The sequence below is a fragment of the Oenanthe melanoleuca genome, chromosome 1, assembly GCF_029582105.1.
Source record: "Oenanthe melanoleuca isolate GR-GAL-2019-014 chromosome 1, OMel1.0, whole genome shotgun sequence".
Taxonomy (NCBI): domain Eukaryota; kingdom Metazoa; phylum Chordata; class Aves; order Passeriformes; family Muscicapidae; genus Oenanthe; species Oenanthe melanoleuca.
In genome coordinates this window covers 5,714,024-5,734,284 of record NC_079333.1, presented here as the reverse complement: position 1 = coordinate 5,734,284, position 20,261 = coordinate 5,714,024, and the positions used below count along the sequence as shown (strand labels likewise).

Genomic DNA, 20,261 nt, shown 5'->3' with positions numbered 1-20,261 from the left:
CAGACAAATGTTCTGGCATGGGAGGTCTCCTTGCTCAAATGCATCTCCTGGAGTTTCATTGCTGTTCCAGGGAAGTTCAAACATTGTCACCAACATCACAGGAGATATAAAGTGAGTGGATGTCTCTGCATCCCAAGGTACCTGTCAAAGGCCTCAAGGTAAAATGAAGCAAGTTGATCTGAAACAAATAAGGATTGGAGCTTCCCCAGGCTCTGGTAAGGAAAAGGAAGACTGATGGTGAGCCAGTCTGCTGAGTGGGGCTTGGAGAACAACCAGAATAAGTGAAATCCACAACCCAGCACTCAGGGAGAGCAGCCTCCCAAGAGGTGTGTCTGTGTTCAGCTGAGCTGGTGTCCCAGCAGCAGCTGCAGAAGGACAGTGTGGGGACATGCTGGCTCACAGATCCACAGGGCTGAGGTCACTGCAGCCAGGGAAAGGCCAGCCTGAGCACACAGCCAAGGAAGATGACAGGCCTGTGTCCTTTAGCTCTGCCACTGAAATACAAACACTGCTTGCTGCACAGTCTGCTGTCATTAAGCTATGGTCACCTCTGAGCCTTTTGAGGGCCTTTTTCATACAAGCAAGTCCCCTGCTGACCAATTAGTCCAGCTTGCACTTTGCTTGGCATCACATTGTGGAAACAGTGCAGACCACGAATATACTCCAGATGACTCTGGCCTTGCTGCCAGGAATGGAATGAGGACTACCACTGCCCTCAGCAATGCATTTTCTGATCTGGCTCTCCTTACATATAAAGCACAGCTTAGTAACCCAAAATAAAAATTCAAAATAATCCTCTTTTAATGCAGCAAAGATTGACATACATTACCATTTCCTCCCTGGTCTTTAGAGCTGTATTTCTATTTCCTTCTTTCACACTACATCCCCCACACTGTGGTCATTTCCTTGTTCTAACCTCATCACCGTGATCTTTTCTTAGTTCAGTACTACTCACTTCTTCATAGGTGACCCACTGCTCAGAGAGGCTGCACAGACCACAAAGCAGCCAGAATCTGATACATGGCTTCTACACGCAGAATTACTGTCCACAAATTCATGGGTTTTTCCATTTGCACATTTCCAAGTGTGTCTAAAGAGAGGTCAAGCACCTGGACTTGTTGTCAAGTACAGAAATACAGATATTATCTTGTTCTAAAAGGCTAAAGAGTGCTCCCCAAACACATGGGGATTTAAAAAAAAATAAAAAGAGAAACTAACAATAAACCAGACATTCATATCAGCCAGCAGTTTGTCCTGTCAGGTGGCTGTTTTGTCTAGATGTTGCAGGACTCCTTCCTTCCAGGCTACTTCTGCCTGAAATTCATTAAATTTGAAGGTATCAGCCAGCACCATTTGTGGACAGCCTTAATAGTTATGGGAGATCAATGTGATGAACCATTTCCTTGCTGATCTACTCATCTCCATTTCAAAGTTGTTAATAAGCCCAAGCTGTAGCAATCTAGGCACAAAACTCAAATAGGAAAAGAGGAACTTAACAATAAGTACCTTATTTTCTATTTTAATAACAACAACAAAAAAACCTACCAAAAACCAAAAAGAGAAAAAGCCACTTCATTCTACACTTCTGTTTCATAGGTGGTTGTGTTTTCTACAGTCTTTTTCAACATCAGAGATTAACAGTTGCAAAGATATTTGTAAAAGTGAGACTGAGGTTTGAGCTGGCAGCAGAGGTTGGACCTCTAACCCAGTAAGGTGCAGATGTTATTGATGTCCTCACTTCCCACATTCACAGAGAGCACAACAAATTGATGGAAATATTTAAACAATCCAAACATAAGTCAGGAGCCTCAGAGTGGCTTTGTTGTTTTGGTTTTTTTTCCTCTTTGTATTTAACACAATCCCCTTGCTTTACTGTCTGAGCTCCTCATTGTCTTTTATAGTAATTAAAATAATGCATCTCCAGGAGAAACAAGGAAGTTTCTTTTGTTCTGTGTCCTCAGTTAGAGATAAAAAATTCATGCCAGAGACAAAAAAGGAGAAATGATTGCCGAAGATGATAAAAGAAAACAGCTGCAAAAAATTAAACCCAAGTCTCCTCACCTACTATGACATTATTTGATTCTCTCCTTAGGCTTATGTTATTTTTTAAAGCCTATAAAATGTTAAAGTCAGGAAACAAGTAAGAGAGCCCCTTAGACATAAAAGTGCAGGGTCTAGAGTAGAGATTTGATGAAACAACATAGAAATTTATTATTTTTGGCTAGTCTCTTTATTGTTAACCTTTACTGTTTGAAACATAGCTGGGATTTCAGAAAATAGTACAACTGAGATTTGCTTAATTTGCCATTAACAGCTGTGATGTCAGATCCACTGGGTTTTCAATCATTTTAAAATCCAGTAAAACAGTGTAAACCAAACACTAATTCTGGGACTCAAACAAGTGGGATTTTAAGGTAAAACAAAGCAAAAACCATCAGAGACTCTGTGAGTAATCAGTGAAAACAAGCAAGGCTCTAGTCAGCTGGTGTTTTCAGAGATGGTAAAAAGTGAAAAATTATTTCACATGAGAAAAGTCTGCATGAAGGCAGTAGGAAAAATGTTAAGCAGGTTTCTGTGGAAGGCCACAATCAAATTTTCACTCTGTCCATTCAACATCACACTAAGATAGCTCCTCAGGCTGCCACTTGGTACCCTGAGGAAGGGTGTGATCTTCCAAACATCAAGCAGGTGTCAAGATCTTACCATATCCAGCAGTTTTCTGAGGAGTGCATCCTCCTTAGGCAGGTGGTGATTTTTGGTGTGCCTATTTATCTCCCCCACACTCCCAAAGAATAGACACAAAAAACATCATATTGAATATCTACCTTGCATCAACACAGACTCATTTCCATCTCTGCCCAAACAGCTGCTGAATCCTCTGATGTGAAGCCATCACACATCAAATTAATGATGAGACTGATAATTAAAATTTCCTAACACTTTGCAATAAAAGACTTTGTTTGTATCACTTCTCAAGGCTTGTCACTGCTCAGACTGACCCCCCTTCTGCCTCATATCACAGGAGTGTCTGGGCCAACACAGAGTCCTGTCCCAGCCCACCTTGCCGGGTACCAAAAGCAAACTTAGACCAAAATGCTCTGCTCATTGCAGAAAAAACTCCAAATGTTTCTCTGTAGCAGTTCTTACCCCCGCACACCCTTTTCCTACCTTAAAGAGGCTCTGCAAGACTCCAAACCCCAACCCCACAAGATGTTCTGGCTCTCCTAAAGTACAAGGATGTAATGAGAGCTCTGAGGCTCATGGCTGCTCCCACCACAGCTTTTCTTGCCCCAAACCTAGCAAGCTCCCCTGCTTAGCAGTTAAAGGTATTTAAAGGCAGCTGTGCAATTGCACATCTGTTGGCAATTCCCTGAGCTTCTTGAGTCTTAGGACAGGCCTTTTTACAGGACAATTATCTTTCCCCATCCTTGCAGGGTTTCCCTGTGTTCCTAATGTCCATTTCAATAGAATTAACCTTTATTTTCAGAGCTGGCTGTGTTGATATTTCCTTTGGTTCAGAAGAGAAATTCCCAACATCTCTACATCTTTAACATAAAGAAATTGCCAGCTTCATTTAAAATGAAATCTTGAGCTTTTTGGTCTGTTCTTCACCACTTAGTTGCCCCTAGTTATGCACGATTTTCCCTTTTTAAGCATCTCCATGTTCCAGGTCGCATCAACTAAATCAACCTCGCTTGCTCACTCAAGGGTTTTTTCTACAGTTATCTCATCTAAGTTGATATTGTTAATCTCAAAAACAAAATTTAAAGTCATATCAGCCCCTGGTTCATTGACTGTGGAGTAAAATAGATCTGTTGTCACTCCTGTGGTGTATGATTGCTAATGGTTTTCAGTCTGGATGACTAAGAAAATTTCCTGTGACACAAATCTCAGGAGTATTTCCCTCTCTAAAAGTGTTCAGTAATTCTTTATTTGCATCCAAATTCAACTTCACAGTCTATCCCAGGAGGACCTCCTTTGACATCTTTTCCTGGAATAATTCTGATGGAAACTAATCTACGTTATCCACATTACCTCTTTTTTTGTTCACATCTTAATATGTGTTTCTACTCCTCCAACACCTTTAAAATCATTATTCTATCATTTCTGTACAGCCCATTTCCAACATGATTGCTCCTGTCAAGCAATGATCACTGCTGCTCTTCCACCTTAATTTAGTTTATGTAATTGATGATGATATTCAGTTTCCTGTTCTAACAACACCTGCAATAAACACTTGCTGGTGTGAACACCATATCTGTTGCCTCCTGACCATACTTATAGGCATATAAAAGTAAATACTTTGATATTGCCCACTTAACTACAGTTGACAGCAGTTTTACTCCCTTTTCCCCTTCTCCTTGTATTATAAAAATAACTGTAAGGACTTCACTACTTTTCCAAACAATTTTATTCATCTACTTATTTAGATTTCTTTTCACAAGTCTTGTTAAGTGTGATTTCAGGAAGCTGTGTCTTCAGCATTATCCACCCCCAGATGAATCCCCTTTGCATGGCTTTTCCTCCTAACCACACTCCTTTCACAGACTGCAGTGATCTGGAGGAACTTTTCTGTCCTTCCTTTCAAAGCATTTTACCAAATTTCACTAAACCAAGTCTTTCTTAACTATCACTTTCACACAGTTATTTTTTTATTCCCTTTGGGCATTGACAGCTTTTTTAACAGGGAAAATCCACTGTTGATCTTTCCTATGACCTTCAGAATCTTTTTCAGCCTCCACACCCTGCCCTAGTCCTTCTTCAGTGATGTGGTTCATGAGTCTCCCACTCATCAGTGAAAACCTGACCAATTTTTTCTTTTCCATGGTTGTTTCCACTCCTGGATGTGCCCTTTTGTGAGGTCCTCTCCCTACTATCCTTCCTGACTCTTGCCTCTCTTTTGGAGTGAGATGCTTTGCTGCTCTTCTTTGCCACTTGATTGTTTTCTTCAGCTTCACCACAGTAATGCCTCCTCCTCTCAGCATTTAACTATCAAGAGGTGAGTTTCAACCACCGGCATAAATATTTTTTCACAGACCACAATTAAATTTGTGGAGCTCATTGCTGCATCTTATAGATTAAATAGATATATTCCAAGAATTTGGCTTTTTACACATTGTCACACACATCCTCCTTTTTTTTTACAGATATGTTAATTCTCTATTTGCACTTAAGCACGATGACTCTTCAAATGCAAGCTCTTGTGCAATAACAGTAGAAATTCTATGCAGTTTTTTTACATATATTCATATATACGTAACTACTGAATAAGGGAAATGGGACTAATGCATTTGCAAATCATTGTGCAGATTGATCTTAAATCATTCTTTGTGGTATTTCAGCATTTGTGAAGAAAACATGAGGCTTAGCCAGCAATAATGCCTGTATAAAGCCATGTCTGCTGTGTTGTCTTGCCAAGCAATCCAGTTTTAGCATATCAAGAATCAGTCCCCAGTGCTTTTTGCTACACTGGAAATCACAGGAGCACACTCAGTAGTTGGCCCCATCTTTTCCACGCACACCCTTTGTGTGATCAAGAAAGATTTTCAACACATGAGCAGTGCTAATTAGTATTTTTCAGTGTCTTCTTGCAGCTGATGCTGAAGTTATTTCTTGCATACAAAACAGATTTTAAAAAATCCCACTGCAGGAAGAGCTTGTTTAACAAAAGCTAAGTTTATCTCATCAGCTGCGTAGCTCAGCAGGAGTGATTTGACAGAGCACAGCACGGGTTGGGGGATTTTATTTTGGGCTGGCTCTGGTCTGATCCTGTGAGCTGAACACCCGTGAGCAGCTTTAGGTGAACCCCTGGGGTGCTGCAGAAAAGCTGCAGCGTTTGCTGTGTGCTCCAAGGCTGCTGGACAATACCAACCCTGCACAGTGAGCACGGGACCACCGGGAGTTTCCTTCCAAAAGCACATTCCTGACCCGGGCTAACACTGTGTGAATGCATCTGCCAACAGATGGCTGCAGAAAACAACAGCTACAGGAGAGTCCCAAGGACAGAACATGGACACCAGCTCTGGTGTGATCCAGCCTCTCCCTACCAGAGCTCAAATCTCTTTTTGCTCATTTGACAGGCCCTAGTTGAAATGTGTTTTTCTAAGAATGTGCTATAGAGGGATGATGACAGCTGCAAGCTGAGAGCTAAAGAATGTTTTGTGTTTAGCCAAACATTTCCTCTGTGCCTTAGCATCTTCTATGTGTTTCTTATTCTCTCCTCTATACCCTACCCCAAACTGTCTCCTACACCAAAATTGGCTCCAATTAAGGCATTAATATCACCAGTTCAAAACTGCTGCAGCTGGTCAGAAGTGGGCAGTACTGACCAACTGGGATTACATTTTTTCCTGTCTTACACCAGACTGATACTAGGACAAGAGAAAGGCTTAAAATACTCACAGGAGAGGAAAAAAATTCCATTAATCTGAGATGCACCATACAGTCTCTGTCAAGATGGGATTTTCATTTGTGTATCAGAAATTCAGATTCTTTCTAAAAGAGGGAAATTATATGCAAACAATATTCTAATAGAAGACAAAGACTGGGATTTTGGGTGCACAGAAGAAAGGCTTATTTCAGGTTATGGTTTCCACAGCAACTTTTCATTTTATCCCTCATGTCTATCTGTCTTATAAGGTCTTTCACAACATTTATATATAATGAGATATTCTGTTGATCGGAAATTATTAAGAAATTAATTTCTCAAGGAAAAAATCTTGTAATTTTTCCTGTGTATATTCACAGCTTCACACACACAGACACACAGCAACATACCTATGAATGAAGATGTTTGCATATAAGCATAATTTTTATTTTTGCTATCTATAGCAGCATGAAATTGGCAGCCACTGTTGATTACACAAGAATGACGATGAAGGATGTGATACTAAGTGTAGCTGGTAGATATTCAGACCTGGAGGCAGGCAGTGCTCCTGAAGATACCAGAACTTTGCAGGCACTAACTTGTCTGATTAAGGAGACAGCCCTAACACTGACTGGTGGTGTTGGATTCCAGTCTTCCTGAGTTGCACAAAAAGATGAGCAGCCAGACCAGAGCTTTTCATAGTGGGCTCACTCATCTGTTTATTCCACACAACACTCCTCTCACACAAGACGGAGTGAGTTACTGGACATTCATGTACTAAGCACGTTGTTCTGCCACATGTGGCTGCGTGTTTTGCACAGAGGAAGGGCTTGTACTCTTCAGAAGTCATAAATCTAACACAAAAACTATTTCAGGAAGGTTGTCCATGGTTTCTTTTTTAGATGTACACATGGAAATCTAAAATACAAGCACAGCTAGATAGGAACATTATGAAATGACAGTATAAACACTGTTGGACTGTGGCAGAACTGAGACAAAAATCAATCCCAAAAGCACTTAGCCTTGTTTGCTCAGCAGTACTTATTGACAGCTGAGAGAATAGAATGAGTGGAAATGAAATTTTCAGAGCTCAGTACACAGTGATGAGATTAAAGTCAGAAGACCTAGAGAGGGACCGTCGGCATAAAAATGCCTTAATAATGTAGAATCTGATGTTTACAGCATCTTCTTTCTTATTATAGCCCTGCTGGTGACTAAGCCTGGCCTAGTGCATTGACCTTGGCTGGCTACCACCTGACAGTGCCCAGCCAGACACTCTGTCACTCTACCTCCTCAGCACAACAGGGGGAAAAAATATGATGGAAAAGTTCATGGGTCAAGATAAGAACAGGGACATCACTGGTTAGTGCCATGGGCAAAGCAGACTTGACTTAGAGAAGTTAATTTCATTTATTAGCAATTAATAACAGCATAGGATAATGACAAATAAAAAACAAAATTGAAACCACCTTTGCTCTCACTCCCTCTTGTTCACAGATTTACCTCATATTCCCCAGCAATTCAGAGGAGTGGGGAATGGGGGTCAGTTCAGACCTCTTCACCTCCACCACTCCTTCACACAGTTCCTCTGTTCCAGCAAGGTCCTTCCCATGGGACAGAGTCCTTCAGGAACTCCTGGTGAAGTTCTGCATGAACTGCTCCAGCATGGGTCCTTTCCATGGGATGCAGTCCTTCAGGAGCAGACTGCTCCAGGGTGGTTTCTGCCAGAAAACCTGCTGCTGCACAAATCCCTCTCCAGGGTCACAGCTCCTGCCAGAAGTGTCTTCCAGGATGGGATCCTCATGAGCTGCAGGTGGAAATCTGCTCTTCCATGGACCCCCTGGGCTGCTGGGGCACAGCTGCCTCACCATGGGCTGCAGGGAATCTCAGCTTTGGCACCTGGAGCACCTCCTGCCCTCCTTCTCCACTGACCTTGGTGTCTGCAGGGCTGTTCCTCTCACACTTTTCTCACAGGTGCTGCAGAGTATATTAAATATTCAGAAAAGCTTCTTCACTGAGAAGCTGGCAGGCATTGTAACAAGCTGCCCAGGGAAGTGGTGAAATCACCATCCCTGGATGTGTTCAAAAACATGTAAATGTGTCATACAGGAACACAGTTTAGTTGTGACCACGATGGTGCTGTGTTAATGGTTGGACTTGATGATCTCAGAAGTTATTTCCAACCTTAACAATTCTATGATTCTGTAGGACAGATGTCAGCCAAGAACAAACAAAATGCTGCATGTTTATACATTTGGATTTGGTAAGTGAGCTTAGATTCACAGAAATCTGAGAACAGAAGATGTTTCTCATCAAGAGTAATTAATTTCGTATTATGCATTGGGGGAAAAAATTAAAAAGTGATGGAGACCTGGAGTAAGTATGTCTCTATGGAGAAGTTCAGTGAAAAGCACTAAAAAATTCCAAAACAAGTTACTATTTGAAACCTCTTCTTGCACACATACAAAAGGCAACAAAAGGACGAAGAATAAAATTGGATTTGATGCCAAAAAGAGAAAGAAATAAAACTAGACAATAAAATTCTTAGAGAACATAAAAATCAATAAACTGAGAAAACTAGTGCATGAAAAGATTGGGAAAGAAGAGAAAAGTAGGTACTTGCTTAAAGAAGCACCATTAAGAGCAAAAGTACAAACTATGGCATGGCAGAGAAGTCATAGGAAATGTAAAATAAGTCCCACTTGGTTAATTCCTGAGTTCTTCACTGCCTCCAGCCCATGACAGGCGTGTACAGATTGTAGACACAAAATCAAGGAGCTGACAACTTATCATTAACAGCAAAGACTACAAAGTCAGAAAGACCAGGTCACAAAGACATCACAGGTGTTACAGTTGCTCGAGGAGAAGCAAGGAAAGCATTATTTTCTCATCAGAGAAGAAAAGCTGTGACAAATTGATGCCAGGAAGGTTAGATAAAATTTATAGCTGCAACTTCAAATTTAGGAACCCTGAGCTTTTCACTGAACTGGCAAATACCCTTTGGACATCTGCTTCATTTCCAGAGTCTGTAGGAAATTTGTTTACTTTCATTTCAATGCTGGTGTTGAAATTTGTTATTTTAAACAAATATTGCTCATAATCTCAAGTCACATTCCAGTTTATGAGGCTCTAAACATAACGCTTTGTCACCATTTTTTTCCATATTCAATGAAGAGAAAGAGGCATCACAACACCTGCTATTTCCAGAAGACAAATTGTTCATAGATTAATCAGAAAGCAGACATCATCATTATAACAAAGAGTGTCCTATGAACAATGTGAGTGAAAATCCACACAATAAACAGGAGCATTTTCATCTATAATCACATCTGGTGCTAAAAAGCTCAAGTGACATTCAGTCAACTGTGCATTTGACTAACAGTCAATCTGAAACAGCAGTGTCATGCTCCCAGGCTTTTAAATATTTTTTTTTCTTGTCACAATGTGCAAATAGTTCACTCCAATTTCCATCACTTTTTAGTAGCTCTCTCACAATGATTATTCAACAAACAGTCAGCATTTTCCTACACATTTTGTCAGTCTAAAATACCTGCCTTGATTAAATTACATTTCAGTGCAAATAAAAAGAGTATAGGGTCACCAAAAGTGTACTTAAAATTAAAGGGGGAGAGGATCATGATAAATATACTCAATAAAAAAATTCAAGTTGTTTATTTTTGAGACACCAAATGCACAATTTGCGTTATTCTTTCAGTTGCAACAAGCCTATTCCATACAAAAGCAGCATGACAGAAAATATTTAAGTGACTTATTTCTGATTCTCAAATATTCAACAGATCAGTTCATCAGCCCAAGGAGCAGGGCACACACAGCTCTGGTCATGGCAGGCAGAGAGAAGCCACCATAGCCCACAGCAGGAGTTCCACATTTGACAAAACCCTGCCCTTCATCACAGCCAACAGTGAAAGGACCTATAGAAGCTTTATTGATGTCCCAGCCTTTCTTACAACCACATTAATTCTCTTTGGCCTGATACTTTTATTAATCATACACAACAAGTCTAAAAAGCATAAGATCCAATTTTATTCTGGGATAGTCCATGTCATTGCCAGAGAACCTTGTTTCAGTACCAAGTCTGCTCAGAATTTCTACATTAATGAAGTGCTGACACATTTTAGGTGACTGGACCAATTCCACCAAACACAAATTAAAAGTGAAAATAAAAGTTTTGAGTGTGAAAACCATAATTTTCAGCCAGGACAAATTATCACAGATAGCTTCAGAGAATTTTCCCCCACACATACCATATCTCCCTGTCTAGGTTCTGTCTTTTCTGTCTCCATTAGATCTCACCCTTCAACATTTCACTTGTTGCAAAGGAATTAAGAAAAGGTCCCACATTACACCCTAATCATCACAGCACACATGCACTGTGATTCCCAGAAGCAGACTGCTCCACAGCCTACCTCTCTTGATTTTAACAGCCCTGTCATCCTTTGGTCTGGCTGCAGTGATTCATCTTCTAACAAAGGCACAGATTGCTGTAGCTGTCCATAAAAACAATCCACGCTCACCACACTAAGAAACACCAGCCCAGAAATCCAAGTTTAGACCTGACTGGGCAGTTCCTTAAGCAACAAGAGATCTTCCCTCTATTTCAGAAGCTTCAAGTCACAAGTGACCCTCAACAGCACCTTGGACTAAGGCACTGCTGCAGATTTCACTAGAGCTACAAAATACTTTCAACCTTTACTTAAAGAGTGTCCAAAAATTGTCCATGATATTTCTCATTTCCATATCCAGTATAATATCAAATTGGTTTTATTTTCCATCAATTATCAATGCAAACAGAGGATTAATTGAAAAATAAATATGTTAAAAATTAAAAAATAAAGATGTCAAATACTAGATCATCATCTGTCATGTGCAACCATCTACCCAGAAAATAAAACAACAAAAAAACTCCTAAAACTCTCCTGGTTTTGCATTTCTGCTAGATGTATTGCTTTGACCTTCTGTGTTTTGAGGTCACTCATGCCACTTTCCAGTTTCCAACACACAACTTTAAAGAGAATTCAGTTGCCAAAATGGAAAGAAAAGTGCTGTCTTTACACCAGCAGTCTTTTACTCTGGCATAGAAATATGTCCATTATTTTTCTGAGGAAAGGCAACACATACATCAGAGTCACTTTCAAACAAAATTAAGGTATTTCCCTAATTCAATCTTTAAAAGTTCCAACTTTTTCTAGAGCTGTACTGATATTTAGAGAAAAAAAACTTACTAAATGGTCCTTTGTGCCCCACCACTGTCAGGTCAGGAAAGACAAAGGCTTTTGTGGGTTAGTTCTGAGGCTTCAGAGTTGAAATACAAGTTCAAGTAGCTGAGCATCATTGGTAGCTGAGCTGGCTACTTGTGCCTACACTGTTATAAGCACATGTAAACAGATCTTGGGCTGTAATTCTCATAGATTTTCTCTGGAAATTGAGGAGGTTGGACTGCTTCTCTTCTCACACGTGAAGGTGGGCACTGGTAGGTTCTAATCTGCAACAGGAAGAAAAACATGTACTGTTGTATTGCATTGTAGAATTTCATGGGACGATCATTCCTGCAAATCCCAAACAAAAAGCAAGAGCAGAAGTAACCTGGTATGTAACATTACTGTTGCTAAAGAAATGTGAAGTGATTTCTCTGAGGAAAAGGGCAGAACACAGAGGATGAAACATGACCTGGCAGGCAGATGCAAGAAAAACCTTCATAAAGCCTCAACAGGACAGCATTTGAAATTTTTTTCTTAATATGATTGAAAACAAATTTTGAAGTGCTGGTATCTACAGCAAAATAGATGAAAATGAGCAACTCTAGCTTCTCTGAGAACAAAAAACCAAAACAAAACAAAAACAAAACAGACAGGCCACAAACAATCCAATTTAGGCAGCTAAAGTCATTGGAAGCCTTTGATCTCTGCAACTCCCCCTCTCATCAGTGAAATTGTCCTGAATGCCACACAAGAGCACATCAGGAAATACAACATTCTAACTTCAGAGCACTCTGACTTGTTTGCAACAAACAAGGCACACAACATTAATTAATTCATGAGCAGAAACCAAAATAGGAAATAATTGGTCTTTCCATGTGCATTACGAGAGGCAGAAGCCCTGAGGAAAAGCAGCACATTTTCATTTTGTTAAATATATATCACAACACACTGGAACTACAGAGTAAGTAAAAGTTGTGGTGGCAGATTTATCACTGCTGACTTCCAAATATATGAACTGCCATGTAAAAAATAGAAGTTTCATAGCTATGTTTGTCTCCAATACAGCTAAACAGAGTGGACCTTTTTCCCTCTTTGTAAAAGGCATGTCTGGTTCCATCCAATCTTTATCAGGCAGGCTTCTGCCATTAAGAATACACATTCTTAAATAAAACATCTCAGTAAAGACTACTCTGTGAAGCAGGAGTATGAAAATATTAAGTTTTGGGAGAGTTAAAATTCAGCATTGTAAATGTAACTTATATACAAGAAATGCACTACTCCACTCTCTATCCAGTGCTTAAACAATTGCTTAAATACTCTGATTATACACAAAGATAGGGCCATCCAAACAACAGACATTCTCACAGATTGTGTGCCCTCATTCCCTCCTCCAAGTGCTCACAGAGTTAAATGGGAGGTTTGTCAGAGGAGATACATTGCAAAGAAATTAAAAGTTTTAGTGAAGAATACACCAAAACCTGCCAAGCACACACACAGCTCACTTACTGTCATGCTCTGCCGTGTCCATTTGCATAACCAGCAAGCTGAAAGGAGAATTTCAGGCAGTTAGAGTTTGATGGTGCAGAGTACACAACTGTTATATCTGGGGTTCTCCTCTAGCTGCCCCCAGCTCTTGAAAGACTTTCCTCAAAATACAGTTAAGTACATGTTAAGTTCTTATTTTTTTACATCCTGCTCTTTAATGGACTCTTGTTTTATTTTCCCTTCACTGAAAATTTTGGTCATGCTAGGTGTTCTGGTTTCTGATAGGGTAGAGTTCTTTTTTTTTATAGTAGCTGTGTTTTGCATTTAGCATGAGAAATGAAAGAAATCAGCTATCTAATATGCCTAATGCACAATTATCTGAAAGATATCAAAGTATGTACATTTGGCCTATTCTTACACTTGCTCAAGGGAAAACTTTTCACTGCTCATGGAAACAGGTAATTTGTGTTCAGTAATGAACAAAATAATAACAAACAAAATAATTCTAAAAACTCAAAGCCTGCCCTATTCTCAGAAAGAACACTTTTCATCCTGAATGAATCTCTGACATGTCTGTAATGCATTAATACCACAATACCTGTGGCTCTTTCCAAACCCCAGATTTATTTTAAATTGCCACGCCTTATTTTATTAGGACTTCTCCAAAAGGACAGTGCATGTATGAACATTCTCCTCAACCCTTGCCTCCCACCTCAGTCTCAGCAGTAAAGTGCATGTCCTTGTACCTGCACATAGCCAGCTAAGGAAATGTAATGTATTTTAGGTTCATCAAAGGACTCACCTCTGCACCTGAAAATCAAGCATAAAGTGACACCAGTGACAGCACTGACACCTGCAGCTGCTCCTATCAGGATGTAGAGAAGCCTATGGGAAGTGTCTGAGAATGAGAAAAGAGAACAAGTTACAGAGCTAGATGTCAGTGTCCATGAATTTGTGACATAACTGCCTACCTTAACTGGAGGAAAAAGCAAATCCTCTGCTTCCAAACAGAGGAACAGATGAGTTGTCTGCATGCCAACCAGCTGTAAGAAGCTGCCTCACACCCCCAGTCATTTGTGTGTACAAACACATTTTCATTTTCAACTCATCTGACTTTTCTTCAAGTATTGTTAGCTCTGAACAACAAAACTGAGCAGCCATCCCTGCAAATGTTGTTATTAATGACTGGTCTACACTGATTCCTGTTCTTCATGCCTTTACTGAGATATTTTGGGGATATGAGCATTTGTTTAGCTGTTCATAGAAATCCTACTGCAATAGATTTCCAATAGGACCACCACAGCCAGAGGAGAAGCTGAATTTTAACCTTTACTACCTTTGGAACACTTGCAAGTGTTACAGACAGACATATTCCAAGGAAATCTTCTCCAGATCTCACTACTGTGGAAAAGATGGACAAAATATTGTAGGGAAGGTCCTTTTAGATTCTCTCTCATTTCTCACTATCCTACTCTGATTGGACTGGCAAGAAATTACTTTCTCTCAAGTCTCTTTTGCCTGTAACAGAAACTGGTGAATGATCTCTCCCTGTCTTCACCTTGACCCACAAGCTGTCCATTGCCTTTTTCTCCATGTCTTGTTGAAGAGGGGGGAGCAATAGGGCAGCTTGGAGGGCACGATGCAGCCAGCCAAGGTGAACCCACTGAAAGCAGAATAAGGAATTCTTGTAAAGCAGAACAGGAATTGAAAGAAAAACACACTGAGAGCTTCTCCATGCAGTTCCACAAAGCATTTGGTTTCAAAATTATCAATTTCTTTCTCAACATGCACTAAGATTTCACCCTACAACCACGTTAACCCAGTTCCAGGGCCCTGGCATTTAGTGGGAACAGCTGCACAGAACAGCAGAGAGGAGCCCAAAGCATGATTAAAAGCAATCACAAAATAACATTATTTACATCTCAGGTCCATCACCAGAGTCTGGTTCACGGCTGGGTGAGTCACCAGGCAGGTGACAGAGGGAAATGAGCTGCTGGTCCAGCCAAAATAGCTCACTCTGGTGACTGTTCCATTGGGGTGATGGAATTCTTCCTCAGAGCTGTGATTGCTTGCAGGGATCCAGGAGATGTCAGCAGCTGGCTTTCCTGCAGATGCCTGACAGACAGCCACCCTGCTCTTGTCATGGGTCAGAGTCACCGTAGGAGGGACTGCAGAAGAAATTTTTAAAAGCCACAACCATTATTTCTATTCATATTTTATATTTCTACTTAATTTTTAGTGTAAAATCACCAACTGAAAAACTGACAAACAGGTGGTATTTTTTAGACTGTATAACCAATTAGTGAGGTTTTAAAATAATTTGAAATATTAGTACATTTTTAAGAAAAACAATACATCAAAAAGTCCAAGGTAGACACCTCAAAAACTATCTGGCTGCATCTAAAGTACTGCTTCCTCCTCTTTTCCAAAAGGTATGACAGGAGATGGGATGACAGAGAGGGATGGATTAAGTAAAGATTTGCAGCTTGACTGCTGAAAAGCAGGTTGCTGAAGCTTCAGGTACAATATTTAGGAAATTCAATATGTAGAATCAAAAATCTGATAGCAGGGAAATAGAAGAAGAATTGGACAAAACTGTTCTGCTTAAAGTCAAAAAACTCATATTCTGCATTTAGCAAAGCAGGGAAAGGCTTGCACAACACTATGTCTTTATCAGAAAGGCAAGATTCTGCAGGGAACAACAAAACCAAAACAAACTAATAAAAAAATCCAACCAAAAAAACCAAAAAATTCAAGTGACTAAAATTAGTAAGAGCAATCATAGACTTGAAAATCTATTTCTTATAAATTTTAGTTATATTGAGATGATTTAACTAATATAGCCAAAACACAAAGTCTTCCTGTGTTTGGTTTGTTGGTTTTTTTTATTTTATGGAAACCTGACTACATGAGGAAGGTGATTTGACGTATTCACTATGCTTCCTAATATTCTTTTACTCCTACCTATGTTGCAAATAAATAATTTAATTTTTACTTTAGTGATGCAGCCTTACCTATCACAGTCAGAGAAGAGAAAAAATGAAAAGTCCCTTCACTGTTGACAGTTTCACAGGTGTAATTTCCCTCATCCTTGAGGTTCACAGGGTAAATACGAAGCACAGGGTCACCATCAGGTGAATATTCCCACATGATCCTCTCACTGCAGTTCTGCCTGCTTGTCTTGTTCTGATCACTTCTGTAGGACAACAGGCAGCAACTGCTGCAATTCCTCTTCCATGTCACCAGCAGAAAATGCACCTTGGAGATGTTGGAGCAACTCAGCACAGCTTCATGGCCAGCCTCTACACTCAGCCTGTTGAGGGCTACGTAAGATTAAAAAAAAAAGACATTAAAAAGACGCTACAGTTGTTGTAAAAGCACAGGAAACTCTTGGCTCCATCACCCTTAAAAATATACTTCCTGACTGTACCAGCAGCTTTGAGGCACATATTAGTATTCAGCTTCCAGATCCAACTTCCTGAAGTTTCTCCTGCAGTGGAGATGGTGCCTTTCTGCTGTGGACAGTGATGCTGATGAGCTGCAAGTCCTCCACCTTTATTTCTATCACTTTAAGACAGGCTTTGAAAAATTAATGGGGTGGGCAAAATTGACTCCTAAGGGACAGGAAACTACTTTTAAAAAAATATATTGTGTTACTAAATTAGATGCCTTGCTTCAAGTGCCAGTAAAACCCGGGATAGCTGTGGAACACACACCTGTGGCACATTGAAACCAACACCACTTGGAGCACAGTTTAGTAAGAAACATATGTGGATCTCTTTTATTCCAGAAATCATAGCTCTCCTGCCATTGTCCCAGCTGAACAGATGTGTGTTTAGATGACCAGTTTTGGATTCCTATCAAATTTATTCTGCGCCACTCAGCAAGGCACTCGATTATTTTACCAGCTGAGGTGACATTACTCTTTCCACTCCCACTAAACAGCAGGCAAAATTTGCTCTGCTGTATAATGAAGTTGGAAATACAGAGTACCAAACAGTGCTACATGTAGTTTTGGATCTTTCTCACTTACCTTCAACCAGATTGATTGGCAAGAAAAGAAGCACAGCCAGAACTGCCCATTTCTGAGCCATCTTTAGCAGAAGGAACCAGCACTGCAGAAAATGAAGGCAAAGAAAATCGCACGCAGTCACAAATTGTTGTGCTCATCCCCTTCAGAGAGAACATGCAGTAAAACCTCTATTTCCTTTGAAAGCAGGAGCTCTAAACAAGACCCCATGCCAACTGTCATTCTTATACTGAAGAAAGTAAGGCAAAAACAGAGTTGAAAAGAAAAAAAAATTTAAGAAGAAAAGACTTTAAAAAATACCAAACAAACCAAAACAAGCTACTATTTACAGTTTTCGAAATTCCTGGATCTCTGGTACTATTCAGGATCTAGACTTCATCAACTATTTGGCAAATAAATTATTCCTAGCCTTTGCATGTTTTTAATTTCTTGAAGAGTAACTTCTCTTTTGGGGCAGAACAAAAAGAGCAACCTTCCTATTGCAAGGGAGCAAAACCATATGAGTTTGTTTCTTGCTTTCATAGGCAGGGTGAACTAAAGAGGCATCTAGTAACTGCTGCTATTCTACAACTGTGTAAACTTTTAAACAAACCATGTCTTACAAATGCTGCCATTTCTACCTCTTTAATAATTTACTTTCTGAATCAGGCACCCACAGCTAGAGATGATTGGAAATCTGTGCTTCCATCCCAAGGGAAATACTGACATGATGTTTATATTCCCAAGTCAAAACCCAAGATGCAGTAGACAAGCAAACATCTCTGTGCAATGGCTGATTCAAAAATATCATATTTGTAGTAACAGGACTTTCCTTGTGGGTTGTTTGGATCACAAACTGCTCACACCCTTACCCAAACACAACCAAGTTTCCAAGCATGTGCTGGGAGGAGAAGGAAAGTGTTCACTCTGCACCCAGTGACCTGAATCCTCATCTGGTACCAAATGCCATGAAAGTAAGAGGCTTCAATTATGCAGCATTAAAGATTTCATTTTAAATGTGAAACAAACCACGTGAGGATCTTGGTGTAGAGGAGAGAAGCCACAGCACTGCCACACGTGTGGCACAGGAAGAACAAACGTTGCCACAGTCACGAGCCAAATGCAAGAGCTGGTGTTTTCCTTAACCCAGTGTGATACAAGTGATATTCAAGTCACTGACTCACAGAATGGTTTGGGTTGGAAGGAACCTTAAAGACCTTCCAGTTCCAACCCCCTGCCATGGACACTTCCACCAGTGCTGCTCAGAGCTCCATCCAACCTGACCCTGAACACTTCCAGGGATGGAGCATCCACAACTTTTCTGGGCAGCCTGTGCCAGCACCTTGCCACCCTCAATAGAATTGTTTTCCTGAAAGAATTGTTTTGCTCACAACTCTAACAAAGAAATGTGATGCATCTGGATGAAAAGCTTTCATGACAACCTGGTAAAAATGCCAATAAAATCACATTGATGGATATTCTGTTACTAATGTGCAAAAAGCAAAGCAACTCTTACATTAAAAACATCTCAAATTTCATTTTCATTCACATAAAATCTTTGCCAGAAAGGAAATATTTAGTCTTGTTTCATTTTATTCAGTGTTGTCAGAAGTTTTGGGATTTTTTTTTTCTTTCCAATTACGCATGCAAAAATTGCTTTCAATCAAAAAAGTTTGAAACTTTAAAGGCTGACATTTTTTTAACAAAAAAAAAAAATACATTTTGACCAGTACGTACTGAACTTGACCCAATTTGCAAAGGATTTCTCCATCTCTTTGAAAAGGAAAGTAAAAGAAAAAACAGCAAAACTTCCACAACTTCTACCAACAAATTCAGCATTCACCAATTTTGATGGGTCCATAAATATTCATAATAGAATATTATCATATTGGAACTTATCCCAGAGAAGTATCTATTTTTTTTTTTAATGCATAACAATCTCATATATGGGGTTTATTTGCTCAAAAGAACAGGCATTAATGATTTTAAAATGGGACCATACAGAAAGAAGAGAATATATGACTCTGTTTAAATATTAATGCATAAAACACAGAATTTAATCTGCAATTTTTAAAACTCACAACCCTTGAACAGTTGCGTCTCTGAGCGAGAAGGAACTCTCAAAATCCAAAAAGGAGAGATGAAGCAAACCCATTTAAAAGCAACAAACTCATACTTGTGTTATTGCCTTTGATGGAATTAAAGTGCCTCAATAGCTGCATTAAAATAAATAAAAATTTTTACTCAGCCTCGGTGGCGGCGGCTGGCACATGTGTCACTCCTCCAGCTGGGGAATGGCATTGCTGCTGCTCAGATTCATCCCAAGGAGCGCTGAGCTGGGGAGATTCACTCAGTTATCCTGCTCAAGAGGAGCCTGGGAGGGAAGCAGCAGCAGCTCCAGCTGCTCTGGGGCTCTGATTCTCCTTCTGGGTGAGCAGGGAGACTTCAGCACATGGTCCCAACGGGGATCCCAGTCCTGGTGGCTGATCCTGCACACCAGGGAACTGCAGGGATGCACCTGGAGCTCCCCTCCCTCTCTGTCCCCAAGAAGGGCCCAAATAGAACTGCAGTGGAACTATCTCAGTTTAGGAGATTCCATCCCAGGCAGCCCCTGTGTTCAGCTGTATGATCCTTCAGTTTCTTTTCGTTGTTGGTTCTGAGACTTGACATGCAGCTGATTTTTTCACAGACAGATAAAGCCTCCACCCCCTCCTCCCAATGACTCAAAAAACCCACTGGTGGAAGTACACTGCCCTGAAGAGGATGTGGCAGAGTTAAATTGAGAGAAACAAGCAGCTTTGTGACACAATGATCTAGTTGCAACCTTAGCTGTCTGTTGTTACACATCACACAGCAGTCGCAAGCCTTGAGCTATGCAAAGCACCAACTTAAAATCAGGCAAATACATGCAAAGTTCAACATGATTTAAATATTTTCTAACACAACCTGAAGGAGGAAAAGGTCAGGTATCCATCAGTGCATCGGTTGTCACCACCAACTTTTTAAAGGATATGCAGTGTGGCACAGAGCCATTCCTGTGTTTAACTCAGCAAAATATGGCTCTGTTTTGAAGTGAAAGCACATTTTAAAGGGTACACAAGACCCTGCATTAGAAATCTGTTCTGTGTAAGAGGTATCTTTAGGCAAGGAAGGGCTGGCAAAAAGGGGAAGCAGTGGCACA

General features: G+C 40.2%; 1 protein-coding gene across 1 annotated transcript; it reads right to left on the bottom strand.

Annotated features, from left to right (window-relative positions):
* Positions 1-7,758: 7,758 nt before the first annotated feature.
* On the bottom strand, positions 7,759-19,781 carry LOC130250821 (cell surface glycoprotein CD200 receptor 1-B-like). Its single transcript, XM_056486919.1, has 7 exons — positions 19,325-19,781; positions 17,105-17,186; positions 16,086-16,394; positions 14,991-15,239; positions 13,874-13,969; positions 13,093-13,130; positions 7,759-11,870 (listed from the first exon to the last, which is right to left on the bottom strand). Exons 2-7 carry the CDS (start codon positions 17,163-17,165, stop codon positions 11,754-11,756), a joined length of 870 nt encoding a protein of 289 aa, XP_056342894.1. The 5' UTR covers positions 17,166-17,186; positions 19,325-19,781; the 3' UTR covers positions 7,759-11,753.
* Between the last annotated feature and the right edge of the window lie 480 nt (positions 19,782-20,261).